General features: G+C 35.6%; 1 protein-coding gene across 6 annotated transcripts in view; it reads left to right on the top strand.

The window, feature by feature from the left end:
- Positions 1–23,795, top strand: part of LOC136856968 (sodium/hydrogen exchanger 3) — an 822,567-nt gene that overhangs the window by 786,337 nt on the left and 12,435 nt on the right. For 5 of the 6 annotated variants that reach the window (XM_067135270.2, XM_067135273.2, XM_067135271.2 and 2 more), the window contains 2 exons: positions 14,625–14,690; positions 23,524–23,688. In XM_067135270.2, coding sequence (XP_066991371.2) covers positions 14,625–14,690; positions 23,524–23,688 — 231 coding nt within the window. The remainder of the gene's footprint in view (positions 1–14,624; positions 14,691–23,523; positions 23,689–23,795) is intronic. The other variant, XM_067135274.2, reaches the window with a different exon arrangement.

Raw genomic sequence — 23,795 nt, 5'->3', positions numbered from 1 at the left:
ATATATATTACTGGCAATTACCCGCGGCTTTGCTCGCATGGATTTCATAATTTGATTGAAGTAATCGTTCCTTGGCATTGTACTAAGACATTATCTGAAAATTCCTAAAGTATAAAAACTCACCCAAAAATTGAGTTTCATTTATCCCAGAAATTCTTTTAAAACCATGTTTGTGGTATTACCTTTTGGGGTTAAGACTACCATGTGACATAGAACTGTAACATGTGAGAAACCGTCTTCTCTCAAGTCGAAAAAATACATACATGTTTCTTTATTTTTAAAGGAGATTCCAAATACTTAATCCCACATCCGTAACATCTTCAGTTTTTGAGATATCCCCATAAAAATATTCAACCCCCTGATCAGTCCATCCCCCACCCCCATCTAAGTGTATTTTCCGAAAATGTGTGTTTGTTCAGTTTTAAAGGAGATTCCAAATGCTAATTTTCACGTCTGTAACATCTTCATAAAAGTAATTCAACTCCTTTTTCACCCCCTTCCTACCAGTTAAATTGATTGCCCCTCCTTAAATGTGTGTGTTTCTTTATTTTTAAAGCAGATTCAAAATATCAATTTTCATGTCTTTAACATCTTTAGTTTTTGAGATATAAGTATCTTCAGAGAAATAATTAAACTCCTTTTTCAATTCATTCACCCTCCTTAAGTGGATTTTTCGAAGACAAAAGAACACATGTTTCTTTACTTTAAAAGAAGATTCCAAATACAAATGTTCACACCTCTAACATCTTCAGTTTTTTAGATATAAGTATCCTCATAAAAATAATTCAACTCCTTTTTCACCCCAGCCTGTTAATTTGATTCCCCCACTCCAAAAAAATGCATGATTCTTTGTTTTTTAAGGTGATTCCAAATACAAATTTTCACATGTGTAACCTTAAGTTTTTGAGATATAAGTTTCTCCATAAAAATAATTAAATATTTTCACTTTCTTTCAACCCTCCCCACTTAAGTGAATTTTCCCAAAACCAAAAAATACTTGTTTCTTTATTTATAAAGGAGCTTCCAAATGCCAATTATCACAACTGAAACATCTTCAGTTTTGAGATATACATATCCTCATGAAAAGGAATTAAACTCCTTTTCCCCGCCCCTGCCCCCAAGTTGATCCCCCGCCCGCAAAATGCGTGTTTATTTTCAAAGGAGATTCCAAATCACGTTTCTAACATCTTTAGATATTTTGGTATATAAGTTATATACATTCTCATACAAATAATTCAACTAAATTTTCAATCCCCCGCGCTGGTTAAGGGATTTTTCCGAAAACGGAAGAATATGTGTTTCCTTATTTTTAAATGAGATTCCAAATACCAATTTTCACGTATGTAACATGTTAAGTTTCGAGATATGCTGTAGATATGCTAAATTTGAAAAGTCACCCCCTTTTTCAGTTCCCCTTAAGTGGATTTTCCAAAAAAAAAATGTTTCTTTACATTTACAGGATATTCCAAATACCGGTTTTCAAATCTGTAATATGTTACGTGTCTGAGATAATTTGCAGATATAGTCTTTTTAAAAATTCATCCCATTTGTCACTCCTGTTCACCCCCTATTTGTCGAATTATCCAAAAACACAAAAATATTCCAAATTTTAATTTTCATGTCTATAACATCTTCAGTTTTTGAGATATATCTCTTCTCATAAAAGGTGTTCAACCCCTTTTCCGCCTTTTTTCACCACCCTTAAAGCTGCCTCTGTGGATCCGTGGTAGAGTGTCGGCCTCCGGATCCCAAGATAGTGGGTTCAAACCCGGCAGAGGTAGTCGGATTTTTGAAGGGCGGAGAAAAGTCCATTCGACACTCCATGTCGTATGATGTCGGCATGTAAAAGATCTCTGGTGATACATTTGGTATTTACCCGACAAAATTCATAAAATCTCAGCCATATACGCCCAAGAGAGTTTCGGTTTACTCGGTCTGCCATCTAGTGGGCCTAGAGTAAAACGGAACGTCAAAATTGACGAACAGACAGCCAGATGACGTCATATCGAAATGTCTGCACACGGTAGCTGAGGCCATATGATTATTATTATTATTATTATTATTATTATTATTATTATTATTATTATTATTATTATTATTATTATTATTATATATGTGTTAGGCCCTCTAAGGAGCACGTAGAACCGTTAGTTAGCATTCTTCTTCTTGTTTCTGTTATCCTCCCAAAACTTCTTCATCCTCGCACTGTGAGTCTGTTGTCTTTCTTGAGTCCATGCCTCCTGGAGTTTCAAGTTTCTTGTACATTGTCTGGCTTCAAAGCTGTGCAAGTTAATTTTTTGTCTAAATGTAGCCCGTGTAGTTGTCAGTGGGTCAACGCTGACTTCTGCAAGATCTTTTTGGGTGTCAGCAAGCCACCATACTTTATTTTGTCGGGTTCCGCTGATAATGAGGAAGATTTTCTTGGTCAGTCGCGAGTCGTCCATTCGTGCTAGATGTCCGTAGAATTGCATACGTCTTCTCCGGGTGATTGAAGTGAATCTTTCAGTCAGCAAGTAGAGTTCTTCCGAGCTTTTTCGCATTCATATTCCATCTTGGAATTTTGGTCCAAATATTTTCCTAAGTATTTGCCGTTCCATTTTCTCGATGCCATTGATATTGATGGTCAGTGTTGATGTTTCAATTGCGTAGAGTGCTTCAGGAAGAACTACTGTATGGTAGTGATGCAGCTTGGCTTGGATGGAAAGGGATTTCTTATTGTAGGTATTCCAGGTGACTGTGCAGGCTTTACGTAATTTTTCGGCACGGGTTTTGTTGGCTATCCTGTCGTTACCAGTGCTTCCGATAATTTCACCTAAGTACTTGAAATGTTTAACTCGTGTGATATTGCCATATTTGGTCCCAAGTGATTCCACACTGGTGTTCTTGGAGTCCATGTATTGTGTTTTCTCATATGATATTTGGAGGCCAGTCTTAATAGCAATCTCATGCAGATTCTCAAGAGCGGTTCTGGCTTCCTCGGGAGTGCGGGTGATTATTGCTAGGTCGTCAGCAAAGGCAAGACACTTAATATTGATTCGCTTATCTCTCGTTCCCATATTTATCCCGTGTACTTCTTTCTCCCATGTTCTAACGATCTTGTCTAGTACAAGATTGAACAGCAGTGGAGATAATCCATCATCCTGCCTCACGCCTGTTCTTATCTCAAATGATTCGGAGATTTCGCCCATGAATTTCACTTTAGAAGTTGCGTTAGTTAAAGTCTGTTGGATTAACTTCGTTGTTTTATTATTATTATTATTATTATTATTATTATTATTATTATTATTATTATTATTATTATTATTATTATTATTCTTATTATTATTATTATTATTATTCACCCCCCTTAATGGGATTATCCAAAAGCAAAAAGTACGTGTTTCTTTATTTTTAAACGAGATTCCAAATACCAATTTTTACGTCTGTAAACTTTGAAGTATTTGAGATATAGATATCTTCATTTTAAAAATTCATCCCCCTTTTCACCTTTTTAGCAATGGAATATCCAAAAATGCTCCCTTAGCGATTACCTACATGTTAATATGAATGTATCCCAAAAATTTCATTCCTCAAGTCTCTGATATAAGTCAATCTTCTCTCTTTTTCTCTTCATATTTTCTCCTTCCATGATACCGGTACTGTAATAGTGTTGAATGATGAGACAACCCAAAACACATTGAGTACAAAACTGTAATAACAGAGGCGGCCATTAGCTTAGTTTTGCTGCACCATCTACTAGAATTAAGTGGGATATTTGAACTGTCACTGCTGGTTAATGTGATAGTGAACCAGAATGAAGCATTGAGAACTTTCCAAGTGATTGACTGCCAGATAAACAGCTTCTACTGTATCATATAACAGTAAATTTGAGTACGTTACATCTGTGTCTGACTATACCAAGTTACAGTCTAGTCTATGAATGCATACAAATCTACTTTCTACTTATGAAGTGTTGTAAATACCATTCCCTCCAACTGGTATATTCTCAGTGCAGACAACCACCTCCTCCACCAATCATTATTGTTTATATTATTAATTATCTGTTTATCGGAGGCAGTGAGGGAAAATTATGGCTATAAACACAGTGATGCAATCTGTTACCTCAGCCCAATTGATACAGTTTCATCTTCATTGAACATTACTGAATTGTCTACCAATACTATTGTTGTTGTTCATATAAAGTTAATTGCTGCCCTTTTTTTGTGTGAATGTGTGTCTTTTAATGGAACTATAGATTTTTTTTTTTTTTACAGTACAGAAATGCTTCCAATAAAATCACACAAAGTGATCCGTTCTCAGAATAGGAAGATAATATACAATGTTTCAAAAATTCTGTAAAGAAGAAAATTCCCCAAAACTGTAAAAAGTAGTACTTGAGGAGCAGGTAGAAGTGGGAGGAAGTGTGTAACATTACTAGGCAGTATGAGAAAGCAGATAATGACAAAGTCAAATCCTGACTCCAGATAATTGTCAACCACATGTAAAGAAGACAAAACTAGATGATTTTCATCAAAGTGATGTACATTTAATGCTTTTAAAGTATTAAGTACAGAAGGGATATTCTAAAGACACCATGACCCATTAATAGAGCAGGAACTCAAAGGATCATGATGGATGTTGGTTTGGAAAGCAGTGTTCAAAGTGAAAAGGAAAAATGCAAATTGTATAGTAGTTTGACAGACACAACTGATACAGTGAATAAAGAATATTACAGTATGCCAAATATTCTATTTCAGATTCTGCTCATTAATGCATTACTATAGCACATGTTGCATGAAGTTGTATGTTTTAATAGATTATAATATGTATCAGCAGCATAATAGCATGCACTGTATTCTGCATTCCCAGTCTGGCAGCAATCGCTAATAATGATTTCAAGTGTGTCCATGCTGGCTCCCAAGCTTCGCAAGCTGCTCCTTCACTACAGAAATCACAAATATCCAATGAACTCCAATGTGTCTCATGGACTAGGAGTAAAGACTGATCAGACAAGTAATGTGCTGCTATAGATGCCAAAATTATGGTGTTTATTTATAAAATAGTTAAATTGCAGTCCTATAGAGCTAAAACTATATTTGGTTCCTCCTATAGTAATAAATGTAGATATGTCTTTCATGCAAAGTACTACTAAGGGTGCAGGTAAAAGTTGTACTGCATGGTAACATTATACAAATTGATAATGATGATGCTTGTTGTTTAAAGGGGCCTAACATCGAAGGTCATCGGCCCCATTATACAAATTAAAGGCAATTACAAGCAAACAAAAGGAAAAGATAAAGGATACAGGGGCAACTAAAGGTGATGATGGACAGACAACAGGATGTGGAAGGTGCTGGACAACCCCACTGGGAACATGAACCAGTGATACTTACACTCCTGAACTCAGGCAATCATGTTTCTTACAATCTATTAAAAATAAATTCATAACACTTAATATGATTATCCAAAGATAACTCCACTTAGTAATAAACTTAACTTTCAAAAATTGATATAAAAATGTAAAATCAAAAACTTAACCTAATCAGAAAAAAATAACTAAAAGTCTCATAAACTTAGTATAATACGAGACATGTTTTTTTAAGTGAGTACCATTTTGATATAGAAAATAAAGTAATGCAATTTTTTAAACAATTCTTAATTTACATGTAAGCCAGTATCTTCAACTACTTCTCAACATAAGTTTCAAGGATATTAAGGCACCTGCCATATCGTAAAATCAGATTCTGAATTCCATTCTCATAGAAATCTGCTGCCCAGTGTGCCAGCAACTGCCGCACGGTCTTTTTAGGTCATCAACGTGGCGCTGACCTCCTAAATGCTTTTTCAAGTGCAGGAATAAGTGGTAGCTACTAGACACTAGATCACAAATATACAGAAGATGATCAGAATATCAGGAACCAAATGAAGCGATGAGGTCTCGGGTTTGATTAGCCGTGTGAGGTAGCGCATTGTCATGAAGCAAAAGAATCCCCCTTGTGAGCATACCATGCCATTTGTTTTGCATTGAATGAGCACTTCTGATAATCTAAACATCCTGACACAGTTTCATAAAGAACACTCCTTGAAATTTCAGGCAACTTATAACTTAATGACGAAATCATAAAGCGTCTGCCTTCTCAAACCTTTGCATCAACTTTTTGCACCAAGTCTTCTAATGAGAGACGGTCACCCACTACGCTTCTCATCCTAGACATTAGTATGGCCTTTTTTTTTAAATGCTGTGACCCATTTTTTACCATTCCTTCACTCATAGTGTGTTACCCATACACTTCACTAATCTGATGATGAATTTCAACAGCTTTCACGCCTACTCCATTTAGAAAACAAATCACAGCACGTACTTCACACTCGGCGGGACCGTTAATTTTCAGAGACATTTTCAATATGCACAAACAAACTTAAATACAGGTGAATGCTTCCATAATGGCATTTGTGACTAGCCTACAGATATACGTACTGAGCGTGCATGGTCTGAACGACGACCAAAGAACTGCAGCGTCCATATTTGAAAACAGTACTTAATTTAAAAACATGCTTCGTACTTACATTATGATTAATTTGAAGAAAAATACTAGTCCATGAACTACTAACACTGGAATAAAGCATGTTAGAAGCAAAACAACTGATAAAATTCCCTTCCACCCATACTTTTCCTTTAAGGAAATCTTTTCATTCATTATTATATATCTTTACCAAATGTAAGAAAGAAGCTAGAAACTGACCTTCCTTTTTTATGCTGTGCACTTTTTAAATGCCATGCTTGCAGACACTAGAGTGATACCACCTTTAACCATGTCCTAAGATTTAGAATAATATATTACAAGGAAAGGGAAATAATGGACTGTAGATGAAAACCAAATGAATATCATGAGAATTGACAACAAGGTTGAAAATGCGTCACAAGAATAATAATAATAATAATAATAAATGTTATTGATTTTAGACCCCAGTAACTGATTTTATGACTTCTGGAGATGTTAAGGTGCTGGAATTTTGTTCCACAGAAGCTCTTTCACCTGCTACTAAATCTTTCAACACAAGGCTGATATATTTGTGCATCTTTGAATACCATCAGACTGAGCCAGGATCAAACCTACCAAGTTGAGTTCAGAAGACCAATGCTCTACAGTCTGAGCTACTCAGCCTGGCACTTAATTAGTTAATTTGGAACATCAGCTTTGTTATTACATTGGACTAGCCCCATACTATCTGACACATACAAACAATACAGCTTAGGATATTTACATGGCTCTTGCAAAGAGAAATACAAAAAAGTTTGCCTGCTCCTACCAAAATTATATCATAGCGCTGAAAACCGCTAATGAATTATTCAAAAAGAGGATGCGTACCATACATTATTAAAATGAAAATGCAGGACTGCCCCGTAGACTTCCTGCAACAGATAACAAGTTAATTTAAGACATTATAAACAACACAAACTTAGGTTATCACGCAACATCAGCCCGAACTCTGCTGTGGAGCAAGAGCTCGAACGGGAAGACATCCACCTTGACTGAGAACAAAGATGAGAATGAGAACGCTACCTTACATCCTAGATATAAACCCCCAGTTTCCACATGGCACCCTCGCAGAACAACGGAACCAATCAACCAATCACATGCAGAATTTCAAACAGAGCACTCCTCGCAGTTCTCTCCACAATATTTCTCTGCAGTTCTTGAAACAATGAAACCCCTTTTCATACACACAACCCCAAAAGATAATTATTAATTCCTGTAATTAATATAATTGGTACAAAAATTGCTAGGCAGTATGATAAAGGGGATAATAATGGAAGTTAAATCCTAACTCTAGGTAATTATCAACCACGTGTGAAGAAGACAAAACTCGATGATTATGTTTCTTAATTCAAGAGTTTCATGAAGTACAGAAAGGAAATCCTACTAGTACATTACCCGTCTCTTCTACATGACCAGATTCGGCTTGCACTTTAGCAACATGGGGTCCTGGAATACCATGTCACTTGGGAGCAGCTACCTTATAGAGTTCCAGGGGAGGTATGTCAAGAAGAGTCTGATGACTTGAAAACTACAGTTGGTGTCCACCGGTTCTTGGGGCTATGTATTAACTTCTCTTCGTCTTTGTTATAGACACTTACAGCAGATCTGCACTGGCCAATGCACTGGATCCTTCTCTACATAGAAAATGTAATGTTAGCCACTGAAAACAAACTTTGGGCTAGCCTGGCCCATCTCCGGAAGGCTCACCAACTCAAGGTAATGGCAGACATCTTGTAATCTTGTAATAGCCTCAGAAAGCTAACTTGAGGGGAAGATTTCAAATTCTTTCATTATGTAAAATTCAATCTTAAATGTAAGTTTTCAAACAAGTCTAAAGACCTTAGTCTAACTTAGGGAATAAAGAGTGTGAACCCTCTTTTATTCCTCTTCAACATGGTATTGAGGTGACTATGATTTTGTAAACTTTCAAATTTATCTCTTTCTTTTGTAATTCAAATGTTCTATCCATCTAGTCACATCCGTAGTATAGGCCTAGCCTCTGTAACTTCGGCCATAAGCCCACATAGGGTTTTAAGTATTTTCAAGTGAATTTCAAAGGAGTGCAAGTGTTTGCCTCCTAACATTTTGATTTCTGGCCAGTAACTTTAACCTTTTCTTTTTCACTAAGGCCAGGTAGAATGGTCACTTATCGCCTCTGTTAACTATTCTTATTTAACTTTCTATTTAAATGTAACTTAGGCTGTTTGAGAGGATAAGACAGTAACTACTTTTTGTTTTTGGTAAAAGTTAGATCGTGCCTTTGAGCGCCTTTAATCTTGTAAATTTTGGAGAGTAGTATCCTAATTACTTGTGTGGAGCAATGATGCTCTTCTGAAGTTTTGTAAATTTAGGAGCCCAGTCTCCTAACTTGTAATTGATTGGAGCAGTAGTGCTCTTGATCATAGTGTAACATTTGAGCTGCCTAACCCATCTTTAAAAATCATCATGTCTATTGTACCTGATTTAAATAACTATTTGTATAAAAGCTGAAGAGCTCCCCTTCTGACTATCCAACTGTTATTTCTTTAACAAAGTTTAAAATCTGAAAAGAAACAAAACAAAAAAAAGGAAGTAAAATTTTAAATTTTAGAGTCTTAAATTATACTTTGGTCTTTTCTCTGTCCACCCATTCATGCCCGCACCTTTTTACACCTCCTTGGAACAATAATGATGATAAAAATAATAAAAATAATAATTGATATGGATTTTCTGGGCATGAATGGATGGAGAGAGAAAAGATCAAATCAGAATTTAAAACTCTAAAATTTGAAATTTTCTTTTCCTTGTTTTTTTTTTTTTTTTTTTTCCTTTCTAAATGAAACTTGGATGAACAACACCAAATAATAGTAGGATAGACAAGGTTGAGCTTGTAAGCTCTAGTAAAAAGAATGATTTGACAACCCTAAAATAATCGGGTACATAATTAAATTACAGAGTGAGCTTGAAGCTCCTAAGTTACAAATCTTCAAAAGAGTGTCTTTGCTCCACACAATTACCTTTCTAGGAGACTGTTCTCCAAAACATATTCCAATCTGGCCTCTCCAAGGCACAATCTCAATTTTACTTTAGGTCGAATACAAACAGTTTTTACTGTCTTACACACTCGACAGTCTAAGTTACATTTAAATAGGAAATTAAATAAGAATAGTTAACTTTAACTGAGGTAATAAGTGCCCATTCTACATGGCCTTAGTGAAAAAGAAAAGGTTAAAGTTGTTGGCCATAAATCAAAATGTTAGGAGGCAAACACTTGTTCTCCTTTGAAATTCACTTGAAAATATTTAAAACCCTAGGTGGGCTTATGGCCCAAAGTTACAGAGGCTAAGCCTATACTACAGAGGTGACTAGATGGAGAAAAAAATTTATATTCCAAAAGAAGAGATAAATTTTTAGGTTTACAAAATCATAGTCACCTCAATACCAAGTTGAAGGGGAATAAAAGAGGGTTCACACTCTTTATTCCCTAAGGTAGACTAAGGTCTTTAGACTTGTTTGAAAACTTACATTGAAAGATTGAGTTTTACATTAAGAAAGAATACTGAAACCTTCTGCTCAAGTTAGCTTTCTGAGACTACTACATGATTAAAAGATGTCTGCCAATACCTTGGGCTGATGGGCCTTCCGATTTTGGGCAAGACTTGCCCCTTGCCTCTGACACACTCTAAACCTCTTGACTGGAGCGATGGAAAAGACAACATGGCCCAAAAGGTCCCAGCTTTTATAGCGGAGAGCAAGGTTCCAGAATTCTCTGGGCCAAAACCCTGTGCACACCCACAAATTCTGTTGGTCGATTTAATAAATGTACAAAATTCCTGATTGGTCAAAAATTTAGAAGGAGGAAGGGATAGCAGTGCTAGTAACCTGAGAACACAAACAAGAATTTACAACATTTCAGTTCTGAAAACACCGAGCTCGATAGCTGCAGTCGTTTAAGTGCGGCCAGTATCCAGTATTCGGGAGATAGTAGGTTCGAACCCCACTGTCGGCAGCCCTGAAAATGGTTTTCCGTGGTTTCCCATTTTCACACCAGGCAAATGCTGGGGCTGTACCTTAATTAAGGCCACGGCCGCTTCCTTCCCACTCCTAGCCCTTTCCTGTCCCATCGTCGCCGTAAGACCTATCTGTGTCGGTGCGACGTAAAACAACTAGCAAAAAAAAAAAAAAAAAAAAAGTTCTGAAAACCTTAAAATTAAAAAATTTCTTTGAAAATTAATTGTTCATCTTCCCACCAGAGGGGGCACATAAGTAGACAGTAGAGACATCTGACAATAAATGTTCAAATTTCTTCCAAACACAGTTTGAAGTACACGATAGAGATGGACTTCTAAAAGCCCCCCAGATGAAATGCATGGAGCGGGTGTACCTCCAGTACAATAATAATAATAATAATAATAATAATAATAATAATAATAATAATAATAATAATAATAATAATAATAATAATATTTTACATTTTATATCCCACAAACTTCATTTCCAGTTCCCAAGACAATGAAGTGCTAGAACTTTGCCCTACAGGAGTTCTTTTATGTGCTACTAGCAAGATACCCGTGCTTCACTATGGCTTTAAAATGGAAGTTACTATTATCTGTAACACCCTTCGCTTTTGTGATATAAGTATCCTCATAGAAAGAATTAAATTCATTTTTCAACTCATTTACCCACCCTTAATTGGATTTTCCAAAAATAAAAGAATGCTTGTTCTTTATTTTTAAAGAAGATTCCAAATACAAAATTTGGAGAGTCCTCTGTCAGCTGAGCCTGTAAAATATGCCCTCAGTTCGTATGTCAAACAGTTTGGGGGAATGATTATTTATTTTATAATCTACCACTCACTTGAACCTCGTTCGGAAGAATTTGAATGTTTTAAACCTTATTCGATTTAACATCTAGAACGTAAAAGTGACCAACCTGTGAAATTTTGATTTGTTCGGCAGACAGTAATGGAAGAATGAATACTTCTTTTAAGGGGTGAATGTTTTAGAATATTCATTAACATCTAGGATATAGAAGACCACCCTCCATTTAAAAAAAAAGTTATGTTTATGCCTGACACGGTTTTGGAAAAATGGATATTGTGTTTTTGAGAATCAATACCATCTAAACCTCTAGGGGAGAAATGTTTTGAAGTATATGATATTTTACAAGATTGTGAGCAACTGCAAAATGACCTCGATAATGTTGTGAGATGGACAGCAGGCAATGGTATGATGATAAATGGGGTTAAAAATCAGGTTGTGAGTTTCACAAATAGGAAATAAATATCCTCTCTGTTTTAATTACTGCATTGATGGGGTGAAAGTTCCTTTTGAGGATCATTGTAAGTATCTAGGTGTTAATATAAGGAAAGATCTTTATTGGGGTAATCACATAAATGGGATTGTAAATAGAGGGTACAGATCTCTGCACATAGTTATGCGGGAGTTTAGGGGTTGTAGTAAGGATGTAAAGGAGAGGGCATAAAAATCTCTGGTAAGACCCCAACTAGAGTATGGTTCCAGGATTACTCGATTCATGAACTGGAAAAAATCCAAAGAAAAGCAGCTCGATTTGCTCTGAGAGATTTCCGACAAAAGAGTAGTGTTACAAAAATGTTGCAAAATTTGGGCTGGGAAGACTTGGAAGAAAGAAGACGAGCTGTTCGACTAAGTGGATTTTACAAAAACAAGAAAAATACGTGTTACTTTATTTTTAAAGGAGATTCCAAATACCAATTTTCACGTCTGTAATATCTTCAGATTTTGAGATACCTGTATCCTAATGAAAACAATTCAAACCCTTTTCCTGTCCTTTTTTGAAAACAAAAAGGTATGTGTTACTTTATTTTTAAAAGAGATTAAAACATATTCCATTTTTGAGAGTTTTAAAAAGTTTTAAAAAGAACACCTTGTACTCTTCAAGGCCATTCACATATATTTTAGCTGTAAAAAAATTTTTTTTCTATACTGCATAAATATCTCATGTAATTACCTATAATACCTTACAAATTTTCATTGGCTGATGATGGCATGGGAGATGCCGAAACCGGTACCATAATGATAATAATAAAAATGTGATATTTTAATTAAGTCACTATGTCATTGTATTGAACAGGTGGAAACCCTTTATCCTTAATCAACATTGTAAAGTAAAAAGTACAAAATTTACATGCAATTGAGAATTGCTGCTCTTTCTAACGCATAAGGGATAGAGATATGGCAAAAAGTCATAGGACCAAAGTTGTAGATCACACCAAATTAAACTGAGATTGTGCCATCCGTTTTGTGATATGCCTTACCATTTAGCCATGAAATACTTCAAAACGAAGGTCTGTACCGTCATTAAAATTGCCTCCATATCTCGATATTTTCTGGGGGTAAAAAGTGAAAAATTTAAACATCTTGGAATTTTTCCCTTGGTTACAGGCTAATACCTATAATTTTGCCAAATTTCAATTTTCTACCTCATCGGACAGATTGTGCTGCCATCTTGACTTTGGGGAGAGGGGTAAAAATGAGGACCTTTAGGAAACGAAAGCTAAAATATATGCAGATGGTCATTATTACACCTGAAACGTATAACTGTATGAAAATTTTGCCAACACAGTCAATGTACAGACACATGTCATAGTGTTTTCATTTATATACTTGAAACTAAGTATCATAATAAAAATACTTCAACCACTATTTGACTTCTTTACAAGCTCCACCCCCCCCCCCCCCCCTTTCAGTGGATTTTCCAAAAACAAAAAATATGTGTCTGTGTGTTTAAAGGAGATTCAAAATAACAATGTTCATGTCTGTAAATCTTCAGTTTTTGAGGTATCGGTATCCTCGTAAGAGGTATTCAATCCGTTTTTCAGTCCTTTCCACAGCCCCCTCCCACATCTCTTAGGTGCATTTTGTGAAAACAAAAAATACGTGTTTTGTCATTTTTAAATGAGATTCCAAATACAAATTTTCACGTCTGTAACATCTTCAGTTTCTGAGATATAAGTATCCTCATATAAAAGAAGTCAAATCATTTTTCACTTTTTCTTCACCCACCCCTTAAGTGAATTTTCTGAAAATAGAAGAATAAATGTTCCTTTGATTTTAAAGGAGATTCCAAAGTCCAATTTTCATGCCTGTATCCTTCAGTTTTTGAGATATCAGTATCCTAATAAAAAGAATTCAACCCCCTTTTCAGTCCTTTTAACCTCCTCCCCCTTAAATGGTTTTACCAAAAACAAAAGAAATACGTGTTCCTTTATTTATAAAGGAGATTCCAAATACTCATTTTCATTACTGTAACATGCTACATTTTTAAGATATACTCTTGGTATACTGGTACTCATTTCAAAAATTCACGCCATTTTCACTCCTGTGAATTTTAGGTGGATTTTCTAAAAACAAAAAAATGTGTTTATTTTTATAGGAGATACCAATTTTCATGCCTGTAACATCTCAGTTTTTGTGATATAAGCATCCTCATAAAAGGTATTCAACTCCCTTTTCACCATTTTTCACCCCTCTTAAGATACTATTAAAGTAGAAAGACACGTTAAATAATATTTTGTATCGTGATATATTAATGTTAATTTATTATTGCTGATGATGTCCCTTAGGGTACAAAACATGTACTAAATATAATAAATCATATAATTATTATATTGAATAGGTGGACCACTTGGTTATAATATTTAAATTTATCTTAAATATTCACTATTTGATTATAGTCAATATAGGATTACTATTATTAGAAATGAAGCTGTTAAAGCTTGTTACATGTAGCATAATGAATATGACAGTGAAAAATACAATGTTAACTGAACTATGAATAAATAAAAAGGTAGAACTGAAATAATTTTATCAGTTTAGTATTACAGTCTCAAATCATGACAAACCATATTTTGTGATGGGCCCTGTAGTGTACCCTGAAGACAAATCTGCAATAAATATTAAAAATAGCTAAATATCTGTTCATAGTTTTCAGAAAGCTTGGTTTGCTCATTAGGTGTTGTTTTATAGAGTCTGCTAAAAACTAATTTATTATTGCATCCTTTATGTGAAACATTTACTATTAACATCCTTATTGACAAAATAGTTATTTTATGTCTATAACAAATATTTATGTTCCCAACAGAGGAGCCCCCAACTGTCTCTGGAGGTAGTGAAGTACAGAAGAAACTTTCCCGTGATTCTGATACTGGTGAGTCATTATTTAAATTGTTTCATCATTTCATTTTATCATATTATTTCCACACACAGGTTTTAGCCATATTGACTGTGTTACGGGTTATATTGAAGGCTGCAATGGCAAATAATTCAATCCTCCTGCCTTGTTGACTAGACTACCATGATTTCTTTTAGAGTACTATTGCAAAATCTTGACAAAGTATTAGGAAGGAAAGAAAGAAAGAAAGGGAATAGTGATTTATGGGTTTTTACCTGTTATTTCAGGCTGTGAGAAATTAAGTTCCATTTCATTGACATTACTGGCATTGTTTAGTGACAAGGCAAGCAAATAGATATGTTTAATTGGCTTATATACTTGTTCTGTTAGGTAAGAATCCAAAAGCAGTAATTGATGATTTTAACATGATGTTTTCATTATTTATATTCAGTGTCACTATGGTAGAGACTCCATCACAAAACATCATCTGAGAAAGTTGGTCATGTGGTTCAGGTCATGTAGCTGTAAGCTTGCATTTGGGAGATGGTGGTTTGAATCCCGCTATCAGCAACCCTGAAAATGGTTTTCTACCTATTTTCACACCGGGTAAAAGCTTAGGCTGTACCTTAATTAAAGGCACAGCTGTTACCTTCCCAATCCTATTCTCTGGGTCACCTTTTGAACAGAATAAAGCAGAAGTAATGTCATTGCCTCATCGTACTTGTCTTGGTTGCCAAATGAACTGGTGTGGGATTGAAATACTCAGCACTATAACACAGCACAGATTGTAACTTGAGCACTTTTAAAAGAATTAATGCATCAACGTATTCATACTAGTGGACTCCCATAATGCCACTTAACAGCTACATATTAAAACATGAATCAATCAATCAATCAATCAATCAATCAATCAATCAATCAATCAATCAATCAATCAATCAATCAATCAATCAATCATTCAATCAATCAATCCTGATCTGCATTTAGGGCAGTCGCCCAGGTGGCAGATTTCCTATCTGTTGTTTCCTAACCTTTTCTTAAATGATTTCAAAGTAATTGGAAATTTATTGAACATCTCCCTTGGTAAGTAATTCCAGTCCCTACTTCCTATAAATGAATATTTGCCCCAATTTGTCCTCTTGAATTCCAACTTTATCTTCATATTGTGATCTTTCCTACTTTTAAAGACACCACTCAAACCTATTTGTCTACTAATGTCATTCCACGCCATCTCTCCACTGACAACTTGGAACATACCACATACCACATATCACATACCACATATCACATTCAGGACAAATATTTCAGGTTCCCTATGGGAGTCAACATCTATAACATACCACTTAGTCGAACAGCTCGTCTTCTTTCTCCCAAGTCTTCCCAGCCCAAACTGCAAAATTTTTGTAATGCTACTCTTTTGTCGGAACTGAATTAAGCTATGTATTAACTATAATTTCATGCTTAAAGCATTGTGATTGATTTCTTTTGACATACACAATAAATATTACATTGAATTATTATCATTATATATATTAGGCCCACATTATTTTATTATTTATCAATCACTATCATTATCTAAATGTGTGGCTTGATTCAAGTCAAAGACCAGGCCAGGTATGGAATGATACCCCACCTAATTCCAAGTATTTGAATTGCGCCAGCTGGAGAGGTCGGTTACACTACTCACAGGCGATAATTTATGAATAAGTGAAAGAAGTAATAAAGCACGCCTATCGGAATGAACTTTGAAACTGACAGGGGAAATGGTGGATCCAGGTGAAAACCTGTCCCACCCCCGCTTTGTCCAGCATGATTTCACTAAATAAATATTTTTATAAATAAAAATAAATTATTATTATTATTATTATTATTATTATTATTATTATTATTATTATTATTATTATTATTATTATTATTATTAGATTCTGTGTTGAGATTTTCATCTCAAGAATCACATGGAGTTAGGAAGAGCATCCAGTCTTAAACCCCCAGTCAAAATCAAAAAATGAGTCTGGGCAGCTCCAGCGACCCCAGAAATAGCAGGGATAACTCCACATTGGCGGCAGCATTGCCAGAACTCGTGTTGACAAAGAACGCTGTTGTTATTGTTGTTGTTATTATTATTTCTATTATGATCGGATTATTGGACACATAAAATATGTTTATATCATCATGCAGCACATTTAAGCATCAGCTTACCTGTGCAGCAGTAATTACTTTGTATTGAGTGTTTGCATATTCGGGAAATAGTGGGTTCGAACCCCACTGTCGCCAGCCCTGAAAATGGTTTTCTGTGGTTTCCCATTTTCACACCAGGCAAATGCTGGGGCTGTACCTTAATTAAGGCCATGGTCACTTCCTTCCCACTCCCAGCCCTTTCCTATCCCATCATCGCCAGAAAACCTATCTGTGTTGGTGCTACGTAAAGCAACTAGCGAGTGGTTGCACACACAAGTCGGAATCAGAATCAGGGTCAGCACATGAAGTATCATCACGGGAGCTGTAGCTGCCATCATTGAGGTTGATCACAATTTTGCGTGAAGATGTTCTATGAGGCTATCAGCTTCCCACATGTGATTCTCTGTTTCACGTGTTCTACATAATTGCACCATTGTTGTGAAGAAAAATTTAGCACATGGTATGCACATTCACTGTTTTTTAATAGCGAATCACACTGATAAAGTTCTCTCACTGCTGTTTTAAATGGACTATGATACTAACTGCACACATGTGGTCAAGGCATCTACTGAGTAAGTATGGCAGCTCCGCATTGGCAGCAGCATTGCCAGAACTCATGTTGACAAAGGGCATGAAATGTGCCCCCCACTGCTGCTTTCCGCTCTCCTACCATGTGACAATACTGTAGACACAACCCTTCTCACCCTCATCTTCCCTTGGCATTCACCCTCATTTCCGCTTTAGTCTGTTTAAAAGGTGGCCCGGAGGATAGCCCTTACCTATCCTTGCATTGCCAAACAACCTTCAATGCTTTAGTATAACATTATTTTGTAGTTTCTAAACAGAAAGCTGGTCGTTTCAAATATTTATGATAAACTGAGCTTTCAAAGTACAGTACGTATTTCTTAGTCTTGACTTTTTATAAAATCAATCAATTTGTTTATAACTTACTTAAACATATATAAAATTTAAAAATAAAAACATAGCCTACTTTAAAAATATGCATATTTAAAAGAATACTAATTTCGTATTTGGAGATGTTAGTACAGGTTGTTAGGTGTGAATGCTTCTAATGTTATTCTTCTTCTTTTTTCTGACATCTATAACTTCTAATTTCTTTTCAATAGTTAAAGCAACATGTTTGTATTTATCTGTTAACTTCCTAGCACATGTAAACAGTGTGTAACTTCAGCAACAACAAGAAATGTGATATAGGTTTGTCAATGATTCGTTTTAGAGCTGGTGGTTATTATTGTTTTAAGAGTAAGTAGGCAACCATCCTCTACTAATATTGATCGGAGGGGAAAATGGATGGGGTCCGACACTTCGAAATATAAAGGTGTCGGTCGAAGAAAGACGAGGGCAATGAAGGGCGAGAAAATGAAAGCCTCCCTAGGCCTCGTGACCTAATACTGCCAGGGTCAGAAAATTAACAACAGTTGACCAAGTGAGGTCGAATAGGATTAAATGAAAGTGAAGAGCCTGGCACAAGTAAGTGGAAGCAATGCCAGGGCTCAGCTAAAGACCCCATCATCGCCAACTCACGCTCCCAAGTTAAGAGCCCCTTGCGCTACCATGGGCATTATTCTACCACCCCGACCCACAGGGGGTTCATTTTAGAGGCTGTTACTGAGATCTTTCAGTAGCTAGAAAAGTATGGTCAACAATGCCTTCCTCATGGTATAAACATAGAGCAAAAATTCTGAAGGGAACTGTCCCAGAAGAAAACTTGAATCTATTTTCTTTTACTACAGACTTTAAGTGGATTGGAAATTATCTACGTTTATCTCCTAGGGAAATAGTTTGGCAAAGATATACACAGGCAATCAGCCACAGACATATTATGAGGTTACAGTCACAGCATTCACCTGAAGATAAAATGGGAAGCAACAGAAAAATATTTCAGGGGCGACCAATGGTGGGAATGGTGCCCATAGTGTCTAACGGCAGTAAAACATGAGTCACATGCATAATAGTGCATTTTAAATGAAAACATTTCTAATTATAACACATTACAGTACTTCAGGCTGCTTTTTTTAAATTCACTGAATTATGCATGGGTAATCCGCATGCAAATAATTGGAAGTTTGTTGAATTTCTTTTTTAAATCAGTCAACCTGTCATGTATTAACAACATGAACAAAAGGAAGCAAGAAAGTAGAGAGTGGAAAGTATCGCATACAGCGAGTAGGGCCAGCTGCCGTATGATCTTGTCCTCAAAGCCAAGTGTCCACTCTCACTTTGCTGGAGTGAAAAGGTTAAGTAGATCTTTCATATCTGAAGAAAATGCTTCTTTTAGATGTCAAAAATAGTCACCATCTTTGACTACGTCAATGTCATACAACAGCACTGGACTTAACTCCACATCATTGTTCTATGTATATTCTCTGTGTATGTTTTGAAACAATGAAAATAATTGCTGTCTGTTTTATGTTAGAAGTAAATGTATTTTTCCGCTATTTCATTTTCATCAATATCAAATTTAGTTACCGTACCATGGTGTTCCAAAATCTAAACATGTGCACCAAGGTTGGTTATGCTGTACGTGAGGAAAAAGTCACCAATGTTGCTGAATTTTCATTTTGTGCAATTCTTTCTTTGGATTACCGAGATTTTGCTTAGGTTGATGTACAATGTTTTCTGCTTGTAGTGTGATGGTACAAGGCGCCAACTCTGCATTCTGTCATTAACTTAACCCCACAGTAGTCGCGCTTCCTTTTGTGCAGTGAGTAGTCGCGACAGACTGTGGATCTGCACGTACATATAAGTATATTTGGACGTTGTTGACACAAAACTAATATAAAAAATGCATTTTTGAGGTGCAATAGCTAATTTAAAATCTCTTTAATCATTCTAAAAGTATATACAACATAAAAAATGTCAAAATGTTACAGAACAATGTTAAAGGACTAATCAGTTCAACGACTCAGGAGATAGCCACAAAAAGCTTGTCAGTCAGAGATAAACACATAATACATTTTATAATAAAGAATTAACATCTCTTAACACATTTTAGTCACTTTGTACATGCTCCAAGCATTCGGAGCACAAAATATTTACATATTCAAGACACAAGTATTTATCACACTTCTTGCAACTGTTCTGTACTTTTTCCTATCACAGTAAGCACGACGACCCCTGTGGTGGCTGGAATTCTCCACAGGGAATCCTTTAGGTTCAATTTTGAAAATTTCACAGATCCTTGACGGAATATTACTATTATCTTTTACTGTTATCTTTTATTTTATTTTATTTTCTTAGCACATTTTTTGGTTTCAATTATGTTTTATATTAACCCCGTGTTCACTGAATTTGTCTCAGCAAGTTATTTATTGCTCCATCTAGTGATGTAAATATTGTATATTGGTATTGTTTGTGTTTCCATCTTTCTTTTTTGTTTTCATTTGTTCTTTCATTATGTTTGTAACACATCTTTAGCTATTATTATGTAGATTACTTTAACTCCCCTTATTTCACTGAAGATGGCTCAAACGAGCTGAAACATGTTTGATTTTTATTGCTTCATCTAATGATGGAATATGTTTTGTATTGAATTAGGAAGATACATTTAATTTTTTGCTTAGTAAAGGAATATTACTAGGCAGATTATTTATGGCAGCTCAGTTTCGTACATGTTCTGCAACAAGTTCATAGGACAAGCGGCGAAGGAACTCCCTGCATGGCACGGGGTTGTCAGAATTATTTGCTTTAACTTGCAACAAATGCTATCCATATGATCAAGAACCACAAGTAGTGACATAAAAACCTCCAATTGAAGTCCTACTACCTACAAAAATAGCCCACTTGCAATCCTTATGTAAGCAGCAACAATTAGCTATCTTATACGGCAATAGTCGCATGGGACTGTCAATCTGTATCAACTATTTGTTTCAAAACTACTGCACAGAATGAAGTGAAATGAGAGAATGATGCATGGGAGCTATTGACAGGAAGGTATTGAAGTCACATGTCTCCTAAGGTCAAGGACAAGTAGGGGAAGAGAAAAATAGCAGCGTGCGGACTATAAGTTCGTGTACGAGCACTGCAGGGTTAATAATAATATTATTTGATTTACATCCCACTAACTACTTTCATGGTTTTTGGAGAACTATTGCTAACTTATTTGACCTTGTAAGTTACACATCATCATTATAAACTAGATGTTTAAGCTAGCCAAAATTTTGAAAATATGTTTTTAATGACTTTTAAGGGCCTTCCAGCAACACTTCCATAAAAATTTATTCTGAAGCAATATTTAGGGAAGTGTTGCTGAAAGAAAACAGTGGAATAGTTATAAATGAACAGGCAATTAACAATATCAGGTACGCAGATGATACTGTTGTCATAATAAATTAATTACCTGCATTCCAACGCATGATAGACAAATTAGTGCAGCGCAGTGAAGAGTTTGGCCTGTTTGTCAACGCTTCCAAGACCACAGTTATAGTCTTCTCTAAGAAAAATCCAAGCAACCCTGTCAATAAAAGTCAGTAAGATTGAACAAGTATCCTCCTTCAAATACTTGGGTAGTGTGCTAGATGAGGAATAAAATCTAGAGAGATAAAATCTAGAAGAGAACAGGCCAGGAAACAATTTTTTAGCATGAAACAGCTATTTACAAAATCAGATCTAAGTGTGCAATTGAGAATGTGTATGATTCGGTGCTATGTAATCTCCATTTTTCTCTTTGGATGTGAAAGCTGGACCCTTGACCAAACTCTAGAAAAAAAGAATTGAGAGCTTTTGAAATGTATCTACTTTATATCGCCGCCTACTCCGCATACCTTGGGTGCTGAAAATTTCAAATTATGAAGTCCTTCCTCACATGAAGAAACAAAAAGAACTATTATTTACTGTAAAAAAAAAAAAATATCTAGGGCACATTATGAGAGGCAAGAAGTACCACCTATTACAACTCATCATTGAAGGTAAGATACAGGGAAAAAGGTCTGTTGGCAGGAGGAGGAATTTATGGTTTAAGGACATCCGAAGATGCTGCAACTGCACTTCAGAAGATGCTTTCCATGCTGCAACATCATGTCTGGAGCTGGCTATGTGGACCGCCAACCTCCGCTAGGAGAAGGCGCCTCAAGAAGAAGGAGGACTTATAATAGTTAACATTGTAGGCTTTCATCTAATTTACTTCTATAACCAGAAAATAGTGTAACTCATCCAAGAATCTTAAATAATCTATATGATTTTGTTCCCATGATTCCCTTGGCTAATCCCAGGGAAATGTGTGAGCTTTCTATAATGCAGCACCATGCCCTCCACAAATTTTACTTGTCAAAGTAAAGTTTTCAATAGCTTTAATAATATTTAGCCTCCAAGATACCCATGGTTAATAGTTCATATTTGTATATGTACAAACAAAATGAAGGCATGTTGCTTTTTAAAAATGTAGGTAATTTAAAACATCACATCAATAAACATTTCAATCATCCATTTGTGCAGTAAGGATGCCTATTCGATTTAAATGAATCTGGTGCTTTTGAAGTCTTTTTCACTGTTCATTGTAAATACACTTACTTTTTGTCATAACGTACGCTTACTTGCTATTGATAATTTTTTCACGAAGAATTCCTGGCTCTTCTTGAAGACCATAACACTTTCAATCAATTCTATGAGGCTATCTTCCAAACAGTGAGATAAGATGTCTGATTCTTACAGGATGACACACAGAAAAATTCCCTTCTTGGGACCAATATATCTTCCTAAAATGACAAATATTGGACAAATATTCAAACATTGATCAAGAAATACTTAAGGGTGACTGTAACAAAGAAAACATGAACAATAAAGAAAATCTTATCCATGTAGAGGAAAAGTATTTATTGTGGTTGGTTTTTAATATTTTGTAATCAATTAGTTTGGTTTCACCACAGATGTACCATAAACTCTTTTATGACTAAAAGGGAAGAGAAATACATGTTTAGACTACAAAAATCAAGAATGGAAGTCTAAATTATTGAATATAATCCTTTACTGATTTAAGGAAAAAGATATCAGCAAAAAGAGTGAGTTTCCTAGCATCATTCCTTTGAAATATCTGGTACAGATACCTGGCTAAATGGTTAGCGTGATGGCCTTTGGTCACTGGGGTCCTGGGTTTGATTCCCAGCAGGGTTGGGAATTTTAACCATCATTGGTTAATTTCACTGGCATGGGGGTTGGGTGTATGTGTCGTCTTCATCATCATTTCATCCTCATCATGATGCACAGGTCACCTACGGGCGTCAAATCAAAAGAACTGCACCTGGCAAGCCGAACATATTCTCGGACACTTCTGACACTAAAAGCCATACGCCATTTCATTTTTACTTCTGTGATTCTGCCAAGCATGTGTGTGTGTGTGTGTGTCTGCCATATTGCTGCCTGCAAATCAATCATTTCCTCCTTAACTCTGATAATAGCATAATTGATTTCCAATTATTATGTACAAATTGTGAAAGAAATTACAACTTTTGTGAAAAAATGAGCTCAGAGACAGCATTCAAAAATGTAATTTTGTGAATTTCTATCATGTATGTAACATGTGGTATTCAACATTATTTGTTTCATTGTAATGTGATCAAGAGTCAACATATCCCAAATACCTTCCCTTTTCTTAACATTGTGTGTACAATTTATGTAATCAAAGCATGAAGTTTCCAGGTCAGATGACTCAATGGTGTGATTTGTTTGGGTACAGAGAATGCACGTGTGACCACTCCTACTGCTACAGAGACCATGTTGCCCTGGAAACGGGACGACGATGGAGACATGAATGCATGCCCTCTTAAACAGAGCGAGTTCCCTCCCTGGTGCTCCAATAAGGAGTACCTGGCCTACAGCTCACCCTCTGCTACATTCCTAGGTAACTAACCTCCCAACCAAATGCATGTGTGTACAGTTGTGTAAAGTGACACAGTTTTTAGAGGAAAGTAGCAAAAAAATCATAGGTACATAAATAAAACAAACAGT

Source organism: Anabrus simplex, chromosome 1 (assembly GCF_040414725.1).
Source record: "Anabrus simplex isolate iqAnaSimp1 chromosome 1, ASM4041472v1, whole genome shotgun sequence".
In the NCBI taxonomy this organism is placed as follows: Eukaryota; Metazoa; Arthropoda; class Insecta; order Orthoptera; family Tettigoniidae; genus Anabrus; species Anabrus simplex.
The sequence above is the reverse complement of the archived record's forward strand: the minus strand, read 5'-3'. Positions and strand labels throughout refer to the sequence as shown.